The sequence below is a fragment of the Podarcis filfolensis genome (genome assembly GCF_964270895.1).
Source record: "Podarcis filfolensis genome assembly, chromosome: 2".
Lineage (NCBI taxonomy): Eukaryota > Metazoa > Chordata > Lepidosauria > Squamata > Lacertidae > Podarcis > Podarcis filfolensis.
In genome coordinates, this window is record NC_139605.1 from 119,533,926 (window position 1) to 119,553,416 (window position 19,491).

The 19,491-nt window shown below is 50.2% G+C and overlaps 1 protein-coding gene across 4 annotated transcripts in view; it reads right to left on the reverse strand.

Annotated features, from left to right (window-relative positions):
* Nucleotides 1–5,560: 5,560 nt before the first annotated feature.
* Nucleotides 5,561–19,491, reverse strand: part of NCKAP5L (NCK associated protein 5 like) — a 42,134-nt gene continuing 28,203 nt past the window's right edge. For all 4 annotated transcript variants that reach the window (XM_083599604.1, XM_083599603.1, XM_083599606.1 and 1 more), the window contains exons 4-13: nt 18,887–18,955; nt 18,707–18,745; nt 18,304–18,417; nt 16,563–16,676; nt 13,186–15,290; nt 10,600–10,762; nt 9,955–10,033; nt 8,609–8,929; nt 7,675–7,814; nt 5,561–7,335 (exon numbers count right to left, since the gene is read on the reverse strand). In XM_083599604.1, coding sequence (XP_083455730.1) covers nt 7,099–7,335; nt 7,675–7,814; nt 8,609–8,929; nt 9,955–10,033; nt 10,600–10,762; nt 13,186–15,290; nt 16,563–16,676; nt 18,304–18,417; nt 18,707–18,745; nt 18,887–18,955 — 3,381 coding nt within the window. In that variant the 3' untranslated portion in view covers nt 5,561–7,098. The remainder of the gene's footprint in view (nt 7,336–7,674; nt 7,815–8,608; nt 8,930–9,954; nt 10,034–10,599; nt 10,763–13,185; nt 15,291–16,562; nt 16,677–18,303; nt 18,418–18,706; nt 18,746–18,886; nt 18,956–19,491) is intronic.

Sequence of the window (19,491 nt, forward strand, 5' to 3'; positions counted from 1 at the left end):
TCAGGAGAGCAAGGCACAGATCTATAATTGGGGGTGTTGGAGAGTATCTTCTATGAGGTCTCTTAAATGTGAAAATAGGCGGTGGGATATGCATTATTCTGTCCCCAACTGGGGAGGGGGGGGAGCAGTTTGGCATCTTTAACTGAGCTCATTTTGTCAGATAACATACAACATTAGCCATACAGCTCTTTAACCAAAATAAATTGAAGTTCCAACAGTTGCTGTGCTGCACAGGACTAACTAAATGGCTGTGTACAAGTTGCAGGATGAGATCTATGCAGGCAGCAGGCAACATGGGGGCAGCAGGAAACTGCCGGAGGGATGCCAGCCCTCAAGGGCAATATTCCAGGGGCCACAAGCTGGTGGTAAATGGGGCCAGAGGCAAAACTGGGTGAAGCAATAACTGAAGAGGAATGTACATTGGGGCTACATTCCAGTCACCCAAAAAAGATGCACACTCACCTGCCTATCACTGTCACTTCATACAAGCAAGAGGCATTACCACAGTTCAATAACACCTTCCAGTCAAACATAAAGCCCTTGAAAGGCTGACTGGAGCAGGGCACTCAAGCCCACGGAGAGTCCCAAGGGCCACATTGAGGGGCTGAGTTTCCCACCTCTATACTAAGGCTAAGACAGGGAACCTCCCCCTGGGCGTTCCCTATGACTCATGTTTCTTGCAACTCCAAACCTTTGGCCTATTAACCTTTCCCCATCTACTTTTTATTTGGCAACGCAGGTCATCAACACAGCTTGTACTTCATGTATATTTCCCTCCTGCTCTCCCCTATACTGATTCCCAAAGCGACAAGTCTACATCGCATAATGGTGGCTGTAGGCCGCCAGCTTTGCTTTCCATTCCCCACCTTGTGCTTTTATCATTTGTGATAGTGCAAGGATGGTGCCTCTGTTCGTTACAAGGCATCACAGATGTCCCTGTCAGTGGTAATTATCGTTGAAGGAGAGGGTAATGCTAGTCAAAGCAGTTGGGTCTTTGCTGAGCTCAGATCTGAACTTTAGTCTATACCAAGACCTCAAAAATACAGGTATAGAGTGGGGACATCATCAACACTACGCCAAACCATGATTCGACAAGGACTGCATCGGTGCAAAAAAAGCTCTCGTAAACTCATGTCTCCAGTGCAACTCAAACTGCTGCATTGGACCTCCTCCATCATAAAAGGCACTACAAGCAGTTGTTGGCTTAGAACAGGCATCCCCAACCTCTGGCCCTCCAGATGTTTTGGCCTACAACTCCCATGATCCTTAGCTAACAGGACCAGTGGTCAGGGATGATGGGAATTGTAGTCCAAAACATCTGGAGGGCCGAAGGTTGGGGGGCCTGGATTAGAAGAAAAAGGAAGCAGCAAGAAATGACTGGACACGGGTTATCCAGGCAGCTAAATACAATAATCCTGCTTTCTTCAGGAATACCATAAGACTCTCCCAAACTAACAAACTGCCAATGATGGAATGTCATAGCCCAGCAAGAATCTGGGAAACATGTTTTCAGGAACTTTACAAGGCCAGTCATGGTGAGAGGCCAAATCCCTCGAAGCATAGTGAACCACCCAAAGTGGCCCCTGTAACAAGGACAAAGATTGAGAGCCTGGTAACTCAACTGAAACAGGAATACCTGCAGAGGCCACCCAAAACAACCTGGATTTCTGGGCCTCTTCACCTGTATTGATGATGTATTCCCAAAGACTGGGGACTCTCAATCATCATTCCAATATACAAAAAAGGCAAGAAAGGGGACCCCGCCAACTACAGACCAATCCGTCTCCTTAATAAGTAAACTGTATGCAAGACACCTGCAACTGAAATTCCAAAACTGACTGGAACTAGAAAATATACTTCCAGAGGAACAAGTGGGATTCAGAGAAGGCCACTTGATTAGCGACCGATGCTTAGTTCTTCAACATCTAATAGAGAAGTACTCATCTAGTGACACCGTCTCCCCCTATGTGGACTTTATAGAGTTCAGAGCAGCCTTCCCTCTGGCCCACTGCCAGTCCTCCCTTCAGACATCCAGAAAGGCTGTTTTAGGAAAACACCATATGAGGAGAGAAAATGCCCCCGTGGCTCTGGGCAACTGGAAACAATGGAACATGCCTTTCTTTCGCTGCCAATGCTATACAGATATACGAGCTAGGTCCATCCTGTCTATACTGCACAAATTGCCAGAACGTACAGAACAACTCCATCTCCCTAGCACTCCAATTTGAAAACACAGATATTGCGCTGCCATAATGGACATCCATCTAAGGATGGTTTGTGCCACAAACCAGGCCTAAACTGAAGGCCCATAATGCAAGACTTGTGCTGCTTCACATTCCCTCCCTTACAGTCACTTTTAACTGCTTCTGTCTTCTGTTTCTCTGTTTTAAGTTTATATGAATCATAATCACATTTTTTTTTTTTAGTCAAAGACTTTATTAGGTTTCAAGGAATGTGGTACATGGTGACATAAACATCTACGTAGCTCAGCCCTGTATCCAGAAATCATAAATGGAGAGCTCAGCAAAGCTTTGAAGCCAAATCAGGGCAATTGGTAGCCAACCAACTTGTAATGGGCTCCACAGGAGGGGCAGCGCTGGGGATTTCCCTTGTGCAGCCAGAACCAGATCACAGTGCTGTTGTCCTCTTCACAGATGCAGCCCACAAGCCTCTTGTCTGTAATTGAAGGGACTATGTTGGGGCCTTCCTTTGTTCCAGCATATTGTTTGGGTGGTAGCATGTTGTAAGGATCCAGCCCCTTCACATTTTAACTTTTAGCTCTTTCCTCTTTAAGTTATGTGCTTTATTTTATTCACATGCTTTTATCTTATGCTGGTCTGTGACTGTAATAAAGTTTGATTGATTGATTGATACAACAAGCCTGTAAGGTAGTTCAAAATTCTTATCTCTCTAATAATAATTAATTTTTTTATACTCCACCCAGCCACTCTAGGTGGCTTCCAACCAAAATGCAGGTGAAAACAGCAGCAGCAACATCAAACATTAAAAGCTTCCAGAAACGTATGAGAAAAAATGAAAAAGTGGTTTGTTGGGGTGCCTAATAAGGGCATTTCCCTTTACAAGTTTAGCTTTGTTTTCCCCCTAGCAGTCAGCATGCCTGCTTTTATTTTTTATGAATAAATGGCCTTAGGCAAGGCAGACTCTTAGCATCCCCCTCTCTGCAATAGGGAGATAAATAAAGAGCCACCTTAATGGCTTGTAACAATTAAAGAATAATGTACATTGCTCAGAGCCTCATACGCATTGCAAGTATATTTGTGCAAGCCACTTGGGGCTAACTTAATTGCTCCAGTGTATGGTTCCTGCCTCAACACAGCCTTGAAATTTCAACTGTGTAAAGGTTAGCCGCCAGGCCCTCTTTTCAAATCCTCCTGTTCCTTTAATTTCCAAGACAGACTATGACTGTAGACGAAGTCTCCAGCCAGTGAAAATACTGCAGAGGTTTTCAGCATTCCAGATGCATAGGAAGAATGAGGCACACTATGCGTGTGAGGCTGCAGTTGTCTGTGACCAACATTAATAGGAGGGATGCTTGGGGGGGGGTGCGGGGTGACTGCAGATCAGTTGCCTTTACAATCCCGCTGGTATCAATCTTGCATTACTACTCAAAACCACAATGCTTTAAAGCAGGGGTAGGCAACCTAAGGCCCGGGGGCCGAATGCAGCCCAATCGCCTTCTCAATCTGGCCCGTGGACGGTCCGGGAATCAGCGTGTTTTTACATGAGTAGAATGTGTGCTTTTATTTAAAATGCATCTCTGGGTTATTTGTGGGGCCTGCCTGGTATTTTTACATGAGTAGAATGTGTGCTTTTATTTAAAATGCATCTCTGGGTTATTTGTGGGGCATAGGAATTCGTTTGTTTCCCCCCCAAAATATAGTCTGGCCCACCACATGGTCTGAGGGACGGTGGACTGGCCCACAGCTGAAAAAGGTTGCTGACCCCTGCTTTAAAGCAACAGCAGCCAAGCCACGGGCTTGTTGGCTGTTTTTTACTAGATCCTGAAGCACTACCAGGCGAGGTAATGGTGGGAAAACCCATTTGAGTAAGATTTAAAGAACAGGGTTCCTCTGAGCCAAGAAAATTGGTTTCAGAATCGGAACTGAACTCGGTAATTTCACTAAAAGTCTCCTCCTAATTACCCCCCTATCTCCCTAGTTTCAGCAGCCAAAATTACAGGGGGAATATTTTTGCCGTTGCCACTGTTAAACAGATCCTGCTGCAGATCCCTGCTCTGAAGATCTCGTGAGCAGCCCAGGCCAGCTTGGAATCCTGGGCAGCCTCTATTTGCAGTCCTTGGAAAGTGATGTAAGGGCTGAGCAATGCAGGCTGTTGCTACTGGCGCTCCTCCTCTGGCCACTAGGGAGCACCAGGGAGCTGCAGAAGAGGAGGAGGCTGTTCTCCGAAAGAGGAGCTCGCTCCCTCTTGCATTGCTATTGCAAGGAAGGGCACGGAAGAATCTCTTCCATGCTGCTCTCTTCCAGGATACCTCTGCAATCAGCCTAACAATAAAAGGAGGCAGGCGAGGTAATGGAAGAAATAGTTCTGGCACATGGCCCCCGCAACTGCTTAAACATCCAGCCAGCGAATGGCATTTCTTAAGATCAGAATCTTCCACCCTGGGCAGGTGACACAGAAGCCCCCTTTTGCACTTGCAAGGCAAGATGAACCAGAAGACTCTTTCAGTTCCGCACGTAGCACCAAGCCCCTCTCCAGCTGTCGTTCTGTGCTGTTAGCTGGGAGGCAGAATGGCCTGTGTTGGAAACCATCTTACCCAGGCATAGGCAAACTTGGCTCTCCAGATGTTTTGGGACTACAACTCCCATCATCCCTAGCTAACAGGACCAGTGGTCAGGGATGATGGGAATCGTAGTCTCAAAACATCTGGAGGGTTGAGTTTGCCTATGCCTGATCTTACCGCTTTGTCTTAGGAAACCTCAGTTTAACCCCAAAGAAACTGGTTTTTTTAAGACATTGTCCAAAACTCAAAGCACCTGACACCACCAGCACCATCCTGTACTGCGACAAGAACCATGAATATGCAGCCCTAACTCAAGAACCTGCCCCTCCTTGCCGCTTTGGAACAAGTAATTTTATTAGCATCCCACCCCTGATGTATGCCTGTGAGCCACTGTTCTATACTAAAGCTAAACCTCATTTCTTCATGTAAAGTGAAAAAGCCGGTGTGCTATCACTATCTCCCTGCCACCCTGTGGCCTGTAACATCCCCCCAGGGTGTTCTACAACTCCAGGTCCAATATTTTAGAAACCATGCTTGCTGCTGCAGTAAGACATGTAGACTTCCATGCATGTGGTCAGGGATGTGTATTAGGTGCAAGAAGGATGTGAACCTGTTCTTCTGGGAGCAGACTGAAAAAATATCATTTTAAACTGGGATGGGGGTGGGAAATGGTATAGCCCAGACATCAAAAGGTACAGAAACACACCGCTTAGGGGAATGAGAGACCCCTTTTCAGGAAAGAGAAAAGGCATCAGGGGAGAATGCTGTGCAAGTTGTTCCCCCCAAATCCATGTATCCAATCCAATCCACACACATTTTTTTACCCCTTTATTTCCTGGGAGATCAAAAGACAATAAACAGCCTCATTTCACAATAACTTATATAAATTAGTAGAGGAGCAAAAGACATCTTAATGCTTTGTTTTTTTTAAAAAAAACCAAATTCTTTTTTTTTTAAAAAAAAGGACAACGTAAGGAAGACTCGCAAGGAAAGGGGCCTGTACACAGCAAAATAGCACCATCTGGGGAACCACGTGGGGCTCCTTTAGAAACAGGGAAAGGAAAGAAGAGGGGGCCTGAACGTGTGGAAACTAAAACAGCAACATTAGAAACTTAACATTTAAATGGGGGGATACAAGGAAGGGATGGGGAGTGAGGAACCCAGCTAGCCATTCCCGAAACCCACAGAAGTGTTAAGTCCCAGGCATGTGAGGTTCTGGATAAGACGTGTCCTGCCCAGTTGGTTCCAGTGGGGAAGAAGGGCTGTGGGAGCTACTTCATGAAAGAGAGGGAGGTAGAAGCACTAACCTGCCGATCCCTGCGCTCACTCCCACCCCCCACCCCCCAAATAATCTTGTTTGGTACACTCCAGCAGTGACATGTAACTGTGAGTGAGGAGCCCTATGCCTCTTCCCGGGTGGTGAGAAATACTGGATTTGGCAAAGCTGCACACACTCTCCAAGTGATGAAAGGCAGAGAAGGAAATACGCTCAGCCAATGAGGTAAAAGGGGCAGCTTCTTAGGCGCAAAGAGGGGCGCTTAAGAGGCCCAGGCAGCACCATTGCTCAGCAACCTTCACCTGCAAAATGGGGGCCAAGGGGGTGAGGATATCGCACTGGTGCAAGCTCTGGACAGGTGACCCACACCTTTGCAATGACCTACCCTTTCAAGAGAACGCCCTCTGCTCCAGTCTTTGCCAACCTGGGGGCCTGGCAGACACTTCGAACCACAACGCCCACCAACCCCAGCCACGGGGAAGGGATGATGGGAGGTGTAGTCCAAAGCGCCTAGAGGGCACCAGGTTGGCAAACACAGCTCTACTCAGAACACCTCAACTCCAGGCCAGATTTTTCTAGCGTACCTTGGATCCAACGCCTCTCACAGTGAATTTATGAGCCAAATAAAGCGGCCAAGGGTTCAAGCAAAATAAGACAGATCCCACCCCCATCTCCCGTGCTTCAACCAAAGGGTCGCCATTTTAGATGCGCAGGACCCCGGACCCCCACCCCCCATAAGCTAAGCGGGCCTAATGGCGTTCAGCAAGAGTCCATGTGCATGACCACCACGCTCCTTTACCTCCTTGGACCCCTTTCTTCTCTTGGGCAGAGAAGCCTCCTGGTGTCATCGTTTTCACGGTCCCATTTCCTTCCTTTGGGGAGGGGGGCAGGTGGGGGGCGCTGGGTGTGGAAGACGCATCGCCGTGCTCTGGTGCAGGGCCAAGATTTGGTTTGGGAGAATCAAGCAGGTTCCCATGGGCAAGCATGTGGCCCTCCAAAGCGGCACGTGGCGGTGTCACGTCGAGAAACCTGTGCCCCGTTCCGCCCCCTCCCGCCGCGCTCAACCCTGGCTGCCGCAGGAGGACAAGCTGTCATAAAGAGAGTCGCTCAGGGACTCGGAGTTCTCCAGGCCTGGCTGCCCTTCTGGGCCCATATCCCTGGAACGGGCCTCCGTACTGCCCTCCTCGCCCACGTCAGATGCGCTGGGGGTGCGGCTGCTGCTGGTGCTGAAGGCCGGCGAGGCCTGAGGCCCATCCGACGAGGCCCTTCTCCTCTCGACAACGCTGCAAGCAGAGCCCTGCGGATACAGAGAGCAGCAAGGCTGTTTAGGAGCAGAGGAACATACCAACGGATGGCGGGGATGGAAGTGGACTGGAACAGAAGCACCGAATGTCCGGCACATTGAAAGCTCCATCTGCAAGCCAGGGCTAGAGTGAGGCATGGCCTAAACAAGCTAGGGAGAAGATTTGTCCTCCAGATCTTGCTGAACTACAACTCCCATCAGCCCCAGCAAGCACAGCCACTGGCTACGAATGGTGGGAGTTGCAGTCCAGTAATGTCTGGAGGGACCAAAGTTCCCCACCCCTGGCCTGAGCTGGGCACCTTGGTTTCCCCCGGTCACCCCACCCTCACTTACCATTGCAGAACCATGAAGGCCCTCCAGGCCGTGAGGGGAGCACAGGAAGGGGTCGGTGCCGGCGGATGCTTTGGCATTGGGGAAAGTCCAGTTCTTGCTCTGCTGGGCATGCCGTGGCTTGCTGGGTTCGTTGCAGAGGTCTGAGAGGGGAAAGCAGAGGTGCAGCTCATTAGGGTGGGGGCTGGGGGAGCCAAATTCTCCTTTGCTTTTGAAGAGCCCAGCAGGGAAGTTGGACGAGTCCGGACAAATAAGTGTCAGAGAGATTGCTCACCTGCATCTCTCCCCACAAGCTGTATTTGGGCCCACAGGACAGAACAATTCATTGTTATTCTCACCATCACCATCACCATTTCTATACCACTTTATATTTAAAAGAAATTAAATTAAAACCTGACAGTACCAAACTATCGAAGGCTTTTCACCAAAGCCAGACTAAACGTCTTTCCTTCTGCAGTGTTGGATGGCAGGTTGAGAGGAGTTCCCTACCAGGACAGACTTTGCTCGTGTGCTCAAGACATCGATTCCATAAAACATATTTTGTTGCACTGTGCTAAATATGAGCGAGCCAGGGCTGAACTGATACTACCCTTGCTGGTACCTTTCCTGGGAAAATCAGAGGCTCACTATGTCAGGTTCCTATTGGAAGACCGGACAAATGCTAGAACATTAGCAGTGGCAAAGTTTTTATCGGTGGTTGCAAGAACACACGATCCCTATATTCTGAACAAAATGCTTGTTTAACCTGGAGGTAGGCTGTATGAATTGTGTATTGCTTTGTAATGATTTGTTGGGTCTCTGGACCATAATAAAGATTGATGATGAAAAGAAAAAATCTCAAAGCTCTTTACAAGACATTAAAACATCAAATAAAACAATTCAGAATTAACGGTTGTCCCCCCTTCCTGTTGCGCACCACCTTCTGGACGATACAAACCTCCTGGGCAACGATCCCTGCGATCCCGGTGCCTGGGGGGTGGCTCAGCACTGGCTAAGACGCCGTGGAAAGCTGGCATGCTTTGGTGCTTGCTGGGGCCCAGCAGGTCCTCTGCGCTGGGAACTTCCCTCTCCAGCGTCCGGGCCTTGCGGGGAACCCGGGTGACGGGCGGAGGACCCCTAGCCGGGAAAGGGCCGGCAGACGGAGGGTCGAGTCGGGGCCTTGGTTTAGGCACGCTCTTGCAGGGCATCCCGATGCAGTAGTCCGGCGGCGGAAAGGTGCCAATGCCACTGTCCAGAGTCCGAGTCAGGGAGCTGCACACTGTGGATCATGGATCAAGAGGTGGAGTCAGAATCCACATCAAAGGATTCCCTGTCATTCTGACCCTTTCTACTCCAAACAGCTTATATATTGAAAGCTCCAGGTTGCAAGTTTGATCTCCGAATGGGACAGGTGCATAGGGTCCCTTTCCAATTCTACAATTCTACGATTCTGCAAATCTTAGTTTAAGGTCTCCCTTTAAAAAGGTAGGAGTTCCTGAAACCTCCCCTCCCGTCTTCTCCCCTCTCCAGCATCCTTGAGCCAACCGTTCGGACCTCATAGATCTTCCTTTCTGCTAGAATTAGCCATAAAATCCCGGGAACACATATTCCAACCGCATTCAAACCAACAGTTATCATCTGTTTTAACGCAGCCTTGATTCAGTGCTATTCCCTTCTTAAATCAGAATTAGAAGCAAGCAGGAGTACTTGCTCTTTGAAATTCATTTAAAAAATAAAATAAAATTAAACCACTTTTCGTCACAAATCCAAAGCCTAACATACATTTTTAAAAGTTAAGCCCCGAATGTAAGAACTAGATTTATGTGGGCACAATTCTATTAACAGTTGGCTCAAATCTACAAAGCAGATTTTCTCATGGGAAAGTTACTGGAGACAGGCCCACCAGATCTCCCGCAGGAGGTTTCTCTTCGGCACAGAGAAGACATTCATTTCCACTCTAGGAAGCAATTCTTTATGCCAGTTATTTCCTGTGTACAGATGGAGCACAATTCATGGAAGCCTGCAAAGAATTATGGGAATATCCTCAAAAGGCCTCCACTGAGCTTGATTCTCCTTGTGTAAAAAAAAGGGGGGCCTATATTACACATTAGAGAAGAATGCAATCATTATAGAAATAGTGTATTCTCTCATTCGGAGTGCCCATCCTGAATGGCTCTTCTCCCTCCCCATTCCACCTTGCTCAGTTAAAAGCAGCACAGAATAGCAGTCTGTGTGCACCTTCTCATGAAGGTGCTCACCTGCCACACTTTGTCCCCTCTGCCGGCGACATCCCATAAAGCTCACCTGCAAAGTGCTGGGAGGTCACGGACTCAGCCAGGCTGTCATCGGATGGGATCTCCTCTTGCAAAGTTGCATCGCGAAGCTAGAGGGAAACAGGGAGATGATGATGGTGAGCAGGACTCAGATACTCGGGCGTTGGAGTGAAACCATTTGCAGCGCAAAGAGCTTTTGCGCTTTGCCTGCACCTTGGAAAACGCAGCTCTTGCGTCAACCCCTCACCACTTTGAGGGGGGAGAGGAGGAGGTAGGGCACAGAACGATGCTGATGTCACAAGCAGGTCTTTATAAGGGGGCTCTTTTTAAGGACTGTACATTTTGATGGCAGCTGCCACGGTGCAGAAGTAGCTGGTTAAAAAACAACAACACAGAGGCAGCCTGAGTCCGAAGGGGGAAATGCAGCCTTTACAGCCCCAGCTGTCTCTGTAGCAGCGACTCTCAAGTAACCCTCACGTGCGAGGAGAGTGCAGTAGCCAAGCCGCTTGGGGTTGGTATCGCTCCAGCAGCGGCAGGGGCTGGGCAGGAGTGGTGGGCTCTGTTTGTCCTCAGTCCCTGCCCCCGGATGCACCCGCACGCACCCGCCCCAGGCGGCATGGAGACACGCTCCGCCATTGCCAGGACAGGAGGACTCTGGGAGTCACGACTGGCTCACCTTGGCAGGGGCTTCCTGGCAGGCATGGAGGTGGCCAACGATGCCATTGCGTGGAGGCCGGATGAGGCGGGCATCTTTGGCATCATGCAGGCCTCTCTGCAGGCCCTGCAGCTCGTTCTTCTGCTCCAGGTGAGTCTCAAACGGCGCCTCTTTGCCATCCACCCTGCCACAGAGCAGGTAAGAGGGGAGAAAGATGAAGGCCAACCCCATATTCTCCCTGAAGCACCTCATTTCCCTGAGCCCCTGCAGGCCAGAAATGTCTGTCTCCTTGAGAGTTCTATAGCCCAGCAAAATGGACCAGGGTCTCATTTGCCCTGTTTTTAAATCTGCTTTTCCACCCAAGATTTGAAATTGAAATTTCAGAGACCTCACTGCATACACAGCCAGACTAGTTTCCCCCAGGAACAGCCTCTTCTGCCGTTAACCCTCTACTTTCAATGGGGTTGTCTAGAAAGGGCGGCTATATCACACAAATGTGGAAATTGGAATTTGGTTCAGTTTTTAAAAATAAATACGAAGAAGCAAGTTTCTGGCCCTTGAGACTGCAAGAGAGGATTGGAGGTGTTGCCTTGTGCACCATCAGAACCTAGAGGGAAAGCTGGGCATGGATTTCAGTTATGCTGCACACCATAACAGCTCTCAGATCCAGAAATTAAATTAAATATGCAGTAATGCAAATCTGTCCTTTCCTCAAAGTCAGGTCACAGAAAAACTTGGTTTGGTACAGAACATTTGTTTACCTTGGTACAGATTTTGCACAGGTAGAGATTTTCAATACATCAGAATCAATAGTCCTGGGTTCTCAGCCAGCCACATAAACGTTTCATAAAATGGCAAGAGTTCTGCTGGATCAGACCAGAGGTGGGTATCCTGTCTCCCCACACTGGCCAGTCAGATGCCCATGAAAAATCCACAAGGGGCCCGTGCTGCTCTTTCCCAGTGACTGCATTTGCGCATCCAGGTGACCTCTCATCCCGGAGGTGGCTGGTAGCCATCATAGCTAGTAAACACCAATGGCCCCTCTCTCTACAAATCTTCCTAATCCCCCTTTAAACTGGTGGCCATCAGCACCTCTTAGAGCAGCGCATTCCAGTTTAACATTGCACTGCCATTTGTTTGTCCTAAACCTTCCAACGTTCAACTTCACCGGATGACTCCAGGTCCCAGAATTACGACAGGGATGGAAACCTCTCTATCCAACTTCTCCACACCATGCATAATTGAGTCCTTTTTTCCAAATTAAAAAGTCCCAAATGAATTAACTTTTCCTTATAAGGAGGCTGCTCCAGCATCCTGGATGTCCTTTTATGTCCCTTTTCCAGCTCCACACTGTCTTTTTTTGAGATGCAGCAATAAGGACTGTACACAGTATTCCATGCATGAAGACATTACTATATTGGGAGTTTTATTTTCCGCTCCATTCCTAATGATCAGCTGCTGCACCCTGAGTTGACGTCTTCCTCAGGCTGTAAACCACAACTCCCAAGATCCCTTTCCTCGTGAGTCACTGCCAGTTTAGACTCCCACAAACAGATATGTGAAGTTTGAAATTTTTGCATCACTTTACACTTACAGGCAACCCCCGATCTCGGGGGGAGCGTGCATTCAGGGTCACTGTGTATGCTGGCAGTGTGCAGAAGCCTGTCACGCCCCTATTCCATCCTCTTCCAGGTCCAAAAATGGCCAGCATGTGCACAATTCTTTGAACAAGTGCAAACAGGCTGCCTGTACTTACTTTGAACCTCAGCTGTCATTAAATTTTGAGAGATAACTCAGGAGTTCTTTGCAATTCCTTTTTATTTCTACCACTCTGAACAACTGGGTGTCATCAGCACACTTGAGCACCTCACTGCTCACCCCCAACTCTTGGGCAATTTATGAACGAGACAAAAAGCACCAGTCCCAATACAGATCCTTGGGGGATCCTAAGAAACACCATTTGCTGCGAATCGTAGGTGGGCAGTGTGTTGCTGCCCCCTTGTCTAGCCTGCAGGCTTCCCACAGGCATTTGGCTGGCCAATGTGAAAAAAGGATGCTAAACTAGATTTACCTTTGGCCTGATCCAGCACGTTCTTCCTATGTTCTTCTCCAACTTCTTACATCCCTCCACTAAGAGTAACTGTCCTACTCTTGGCATCCTGTTCTTTTAACTAGTTATCCCAAAAACAGATTCTACTTCAGGAAGTGGTATGCTTTCTTTCGCTGGAAGTATTTAAGCAGAAGCTAAGCAGTTGTCCACCAGGGATATTTTAGTTGCATTGTGCACTGCAGATGCTGCACTGAGCAGGGCCCTGGACTAAATGACTGCTAAGGTCCCTTCAAACTCTATGAATCTATGGAAAGAGGACCTTCTCTCCTAACCCATTACTGATCGGTTTACTCAGAAGACATGGGGGAGGCTTTGTCAAAAGGTTTTCAAAAGCCCAAGTATACTGTGCTGGTTACCCCCCATGCTTACTGGCACTCTTAAGAAGCTTGTGAGACAGGAGTTGCTTTTGCAGAAGCCATGCTGATTCTTCCTCAGCAAGACTCATTCTTCTATGCTGATAACTCTCACATGAACTGGGCTTCAGCTGCGTCACCTACCTATTGAGCAGCTGCTGCATGAAGTTCTCCGCAGTCACCTCCTGATACATCAGCGTCAGCTGACTGTGGCTGGTGTCGCAGGCGTGGGGCCGGGGCTTGTCCAAGGCCAACCCATTGATGTAGGCCTTCTCTTCCTCCAGGGCCTTGCGCAGGTCCTCCGCCTTCTCCATGAGTTTGGAAATGTTTAGGCTCTCAGCCTCCAGCCTGCGAGAGACCATCTTGCCCTCCTTGACTTTGGGGGCCTCAGGCCTGCGGCTGAGGGCGGGGAGCTTGCTCTTGCGCAGGCCAAACCAGCTGGCGAGGCCGCTAGAGTTCTTCTGCTTCGCCTCACCTGCTGCCGCCCCTCCTTTGTGCCTGCGCAAAACGTTCTCCTCGATACCTTTCATCACCTTCTCCTCAATGCTGGCTGGAGGTCCAGCTTTGCTGCCCTTGACCGAGTCCAGGCAAGGCGGGTTCTTGCGCCCGACACTAGTGGGCGTCTTGGCCGGTGCCTGGCACGGCTTGGGCTCCGGGGCGGAGGCCTTGGTTGGGGATTTGGACGGCAACTTTGTCGGGCTCCCATGAGGACTCTTGGTGTTCTTCCCTGGTGGCGGGGGCTTGGGAGGGTTCCTTGCACCCGGAGTTCCCAGCAAGCGGCTCTTGGAGACGTGGTGTTCGGGGTCACTGCCACGGGAGCCGACCGAGTGGGAGGAGTAGCACCGAGGGGCCGGTTCGCCGCCATGGCAAGGCTCGTGGTGCTTGAGGCTGCTGCTTCCGGTGCCCAGCCTGGGGTGAGCCTCGCCAAAGCCCTCGGTGCGCTCGCAGAGCCGGGCCGGGGCCCTCCCTTTCTCAAAGCCTGGCGCCTCCTTGCCCTCCGCTCCCTTCAGCCTCCCAAGCACAGTAAGCCGCTCTTTGAAGGGCATGTTGGCTGCCTCAGGCGCCCGCTTGCTGGGCCCGTTTGCCACCTTCTTGGAGCCCTCGGAGGCTCGGCGAGCGAGTGGCGGAGAGTGCCTGCTCTCGGGGCCCGGCTTTTCCCGGCCCCCGGCAAAGGGGCAGGGCTCAAGCGAGACGTCGCTGGGCGGCACGGCACGGAGGGGTGCCGAACGGCACACGGGCGGGAGTGCATCGGGGACATCCAGCTTGGCGTCTCGGGGGGAGTGGGCATGAGGACTGATGGCGCTGCTGAGGGACAGCTCTAAGACATTCTCGTACTCGTGGGGCTTGTGGTAGCCAAAGGGGTCAGGAGAGGTTGGCGTGACTTTGGGGGGCACCGGAACCAGGTGCCGGGCAGCCTTGGGAGAAGGGTGTCCCCCAGCAATGCTGGAGTCGCTGGGGAAGGGACTGTCCGGGGAGCCCTTGCGGCTGGGCGTCGGGGAGTGGTACACCTCGTAGGTGTTGCTGCGACAAGGGATTTTGGAGCTGCGGGTCAGCTGGGGGCTGAGGCGGAGGGCAGCGGGGCTGGGCGGGGGCGGCATCTTGAGCAACTTGAGCACCTTGGAGGGGGAGGGGATGGGCGGGCCTGGGCGGGACTTGTCCTTGCCCTCGCTTGGTGCCAAGACCCCAAGGTAAGTCGGCTCCCTGCAAGCCGAGGGCGGCCCCAAGGCCTCCAGGCAACTGACCGCCTGGATGGGCTTGTAGCTGCCCAGCTGCCCCTCCGGGGCTTCCCCCAAGCCAGGCCCATTGGGCTCCCCATTGAGCAGAGCGCTGTCGCCTGCCTCCCTCAGGACGTGGTGCAGGTAAGTCTCCATGTCGCCCAAGTCCAGCTTGTGCTCAGCCAGAGCGCTCAGCAGCACCTGCCCAGGGTGTCCTTTCTCTGGGGGGTCGCCTTCGCCGGCCTCGTCCGAGGAGGAGGAGGAGCTGCCCTCTCCTTTCGGAGGAGGCTGCCTAGGGACCCCTTCCCCCTGCGCCAGCAGCAGGCAGGGCCAGGCGTCGGCCGTCACCCCTTCCGGAGAGCCCCCCTGCCCAGGCTCTCTCCAAGGGGAGGGGAAGGCGAGCAGGGGGTCCATCTCCTCCAGCGAGCGAAGCACCTCCAGGATCTGGGCCTTCTTGCGCAGGAACGGGGACAGGGCTTCCAAGGACTGGGGGTTGGGCCCTGGAGTGCCAGCACATTGCTCCTCAGAAATGACCTATGGGGAGTCGGAAAGGGGAGAGGCAAAGTGTAAAAACCTCTAGATCATACACACAAACACACACACATACATGTTCCACATACATGTTCCAATGATGAAACACATACATGTTCCAATGATTAAATCATGGCTTAGTATGTCAGGATACTCACAAGCTTCCCACATCTACATGCAGGCCCTTTGCTCCTCCCTTTGCGCAAGCAAGGAGACAAGTCAGGAAGCCCCAGCTGCCCAGAGTCCCGTTAGGTCCAAAGCAGGAAAAATGTGGTTAATGGCTTCCAAGCAAAGCAGGATTTGGAGGCCACCTTTAAACCATGGCTTTGCATCCTGGCTTGTTTGGGAGCCTTCAAACCACAGTTTCCTGGTTCAAATGCCATGGGAAGCTACAGCTAACCAAGTTCCTGACCTGTTTTCCTATTTGGAAAGGGATGCACACAGGTGCCTGATGCTCACGCATATCCTGGCTTGTTTGGTTGTCCAAGCCAGTCATTGTCTCTGCCTGCATCCCATACTCTGCTGCCCAAGAACCTTTCACCTGGAGACGCCAGCGACTGAACTGGTGGCCTTCTGCACAACCAAGCAAGTGTTCCACCACTGCTCTATGGGCCCTTCCCATGCAAAGAACATTTCCAGCTCACGCCACAGCTCCTCTTTTCTTGCAGCATATATTCAGCAAAAGCTTGAGCTATACAGAGACCGTAAGGGGGAAATGGTGTCTGTGGTGGGGCTGGAATGCTTGACCAGGCGGCTTTTTAGCCCTTACCTCCAACACCCAATCTTGCACCTGCTGCCTTGCAGGTATATCTGAAAGCCTCAGCTTGCCCCCAGTTTTTGATGCCATCTGGGAATGACGACCCCCCAAGCCTACCAACTGGAAGTCTCTCACCTGTTAACAGGTGCTTCTACCCGAAGTATTCCCCAGATGGAAAAAGGACCAACATTCTAATTTTGGGTCCACCTCAGATAATCTCTTCTTCTTCTTCCCTGGGAAACTGGGCCACGTCCCAAACTCCCATGATTCAGTGTGAGCTGTTGAGCCTGGCACCTTGAGATGTCAGCTGCATCTAAGGTACACACAGTGCCGAGCCGCACAGCAAAGCAGCAATTAGTGGCTCTGGGCCCCATTCCAGGAAGCAAACACCTTCAGTCTCTAAGTTGCGGTGAAACAGGGATGCAACGGGAAGAGTACTGGGGGAGGGGGCTGGGTGCTGCAGAGGCAGCAAAGATCCTCACAGGTAATCCAGGGCAGGGGCGCTTTGCAGAACATACCTCTCTCTGCAAGATGCAGTGTCCCAAGGGCAACGAAGCGGGGAGCTTCTCCACCGTGCCTGGCTGGGAGATGGACGATGGATCCGAGAGCAAGGAAGCAGGATGGGCTGGGAGCTGGGGATAGAAGGAGCACCGTGAAGGGCAAAGGCACTGCAGCGAGGGAGGGAACTGCCACTCTAAACAGCCTCAGTAGAACTGCAGGCAGGCAGCCGATACACACAGGCTCACAACCTCCTTCACACAGACACTCAGAGGGAAAACCACTCCCCACAAGGTGCATTTCCACTCTGCTTTGGTTAAAGCTAAGTTAAACTGTTTTAAAATTGCTATGACACGCCTTGGGCATTATGGTGAAGGGAAGGGAGTATTTTTTTAAAAAGCAAAAAACGCAAATAGATTCCACCCTCAATGGTCTTATGGGGCTTTTAAGATGATATTGTGTACACCTGGCTTGCTTTAAAATGCATTCCTGAATTCCAAAGGTGAAATGGCAAGGCAGCCAGATGAGCAAGGCTGAAAAGGCCACTGGCAAGTACCGAGTTGCATGAATTACTCAAGGGAACAATAAGAACAGCCTGTTGGATCAGGCCAAAGGCCCTTCTAGCCAGCACCCTGATCTCATAGTGGCCAGCAAAGCTCATGAGATTCCATTTAAGATCCCACTTTCATTCACTCACTGATGCTGCCCCTTCAGACTCCTTCTGCAGTCTCTCCCCACCCACCCAGGCCTCTTATCAGCACAATTGTCACTGGTCAGTCCCAAGAAGCCACTCTGGTTGTCTTCTAACTCAACTGTAGCTGAAACAGTGATGCCGGAAGGCAGCCCATGTCCCTTCACCTCCAACCCCAGGAAATCCAAGATGCACTAAGACATGGTGGGTTGTAGGCTGAGATGCACCACATGAGTAAGATGTACAAAGGCTGCACCGTTAGGAGGACCAGACTATACATTACATAGAAACACATGCAATATAACCATCACCCCATGGCTGTTGTTTCTATGCAAAGCAGTCTAAAACCCAAAGGACGGTGGGGATGAAAAGCAATACAGGTTTCTAAAAAATAAAAATACCTAAAAATAAAGATGGGAGGGATTTAACCTTGTTCTAAGCAGATCACTCTGTCTGCGCAAGCATTTCTGCTGACCTGATTGAATGGTCTAAACCTCTCCTCCCTGCCCCCATGTGCTGGCCTGGGGTTTTTTCTACACACACCCCAGTCCAATTCTGAGGTGGATATTGGGGAGAAGCACCATTGTGCTAGCAGCAGTCTTTGTGTGAGAGGGATCTGCTCTCTCAATGAAACAGTTTGAAGCATGCCAGAAAAAGAGCCATTTCTGGTTTTATGGTTAAAACAAAAAAAATTTTTCCTTCCAGTAGCACCTTAAAGACCAACTAAGTTAGTTCTTGGTATGAGCTTTCGTGTGCATGCACACTTCTTCAGATACTAACTTAGTTGGTCTTTAAGGTGCTACTGGAAGGAAAAAAAATTTTTGTTTTGACTATGGCAGACCAACACGGCTACCTATCTGTAACTGGTTTTATGGTTCTAAGACTTCCATCACACACAACCAAGAAGCTTCCTGTTTGTGCATCCATGCAAAGAGCAAGGCTGAGTGCCTGAGAAGAAAAAGTGGGATGGGAGAGAGAGAGAGAGAGAGAGAGAGAGAGAAGAGAGAGAGAGAGAGAGAGAGAGAGAGAGAGAGAGAGAGAGAGAGAGAGAGAGAGAAGAATGGACCCACCTGGGAGAGAGAGACAGAGGTCAGCTTCTGGTGGAAGAGATCACTCAGGGCCTGGTTTTGTCGCTCAAGGTCAAAGACCCGCTTTTTCAGCTTGATGCATTCTTCACGAAGGTCCTGAGGAAAGAGAAGGGTCAGTGGGCTTCACCCTCTAAGTTGGTGTTTGGGAGACAGCTTCACCCCCACCCCCCACATCCTGCCATCCCACCCCCTACAGACACATCCTTCAATGAATCAGCTAATAAAGCAGAATGATGTCTGGATGATCCAGTGTAAATCTATCACTGATGCACTATTATGGTGTCAATGGCAAGTTGCAGAATGTACCTGCAAAAACAAGCAAAGGTTTTTGGGGGAAACCCTAAATTGTTTCCAATATGAGATTTGCACAAGGTAAGAGACTCACCTTTTGGTTTAACAGCGCCTGCACAACATGATTTGCTACCTGTAGAACAGTAAATAACAGATAAGAGGAGGAAAGTCTTAAGGACCCTGAAACAGGCTGTAGTCACACCCCCTCCCCCCAAAAAAAGGGAAATGGAAGGGGAAAGCCCTCTTGGAAAATGAGAAGGGAAGGCAGCTGTACCTCATCAAGGCAGCGTTCGTACGTCTCTCGCTGGTTCTCATTGGCTTGTGCCAAAGCTGAATTCTCTGCCTGGGAATATAATCAGACAACAGGTGAGCAAAAGGGCCCAGAATCCCAGCTTTCCTCTCTAGGAAGAAATGGAAGCAAAGAACATCTCGTTTCCCCAACAAATGAAACTGATTTGTAAAAACGTTACATGGGGGGGGGGGGAATACGAGAGACACTGCACACACATTTGTAAATCAACAAAATCTTTAATAAATAATAATAATAAAAAACGGCAAAGACTGTTAGAATATTCCGTTCCACCTTAAGGAACAGGCGTGATTGTTGTATGTCACATGTCTGTTTACACTCCAGCACAGCTTGCTGGGAACTTCTGCTTCTGTATAGCTTTTGCTTAAGCTGCTTGCTTTTGGACACGAAGGAGATCGGACATGTTTTCCTTTTGTCCTGCTGTACGCTGAATAAACTGCTTGTAAATATGCTAAAAACAAAAACAAAACTCGTTTCCCTTTCCTGCTCTCCTTTAGCTCCCTTGCCCTACAGGGAAGTTTTTACACTGCAGCATGGCAAGACTAAGGCTTATGCCCAGGCCTCTATGA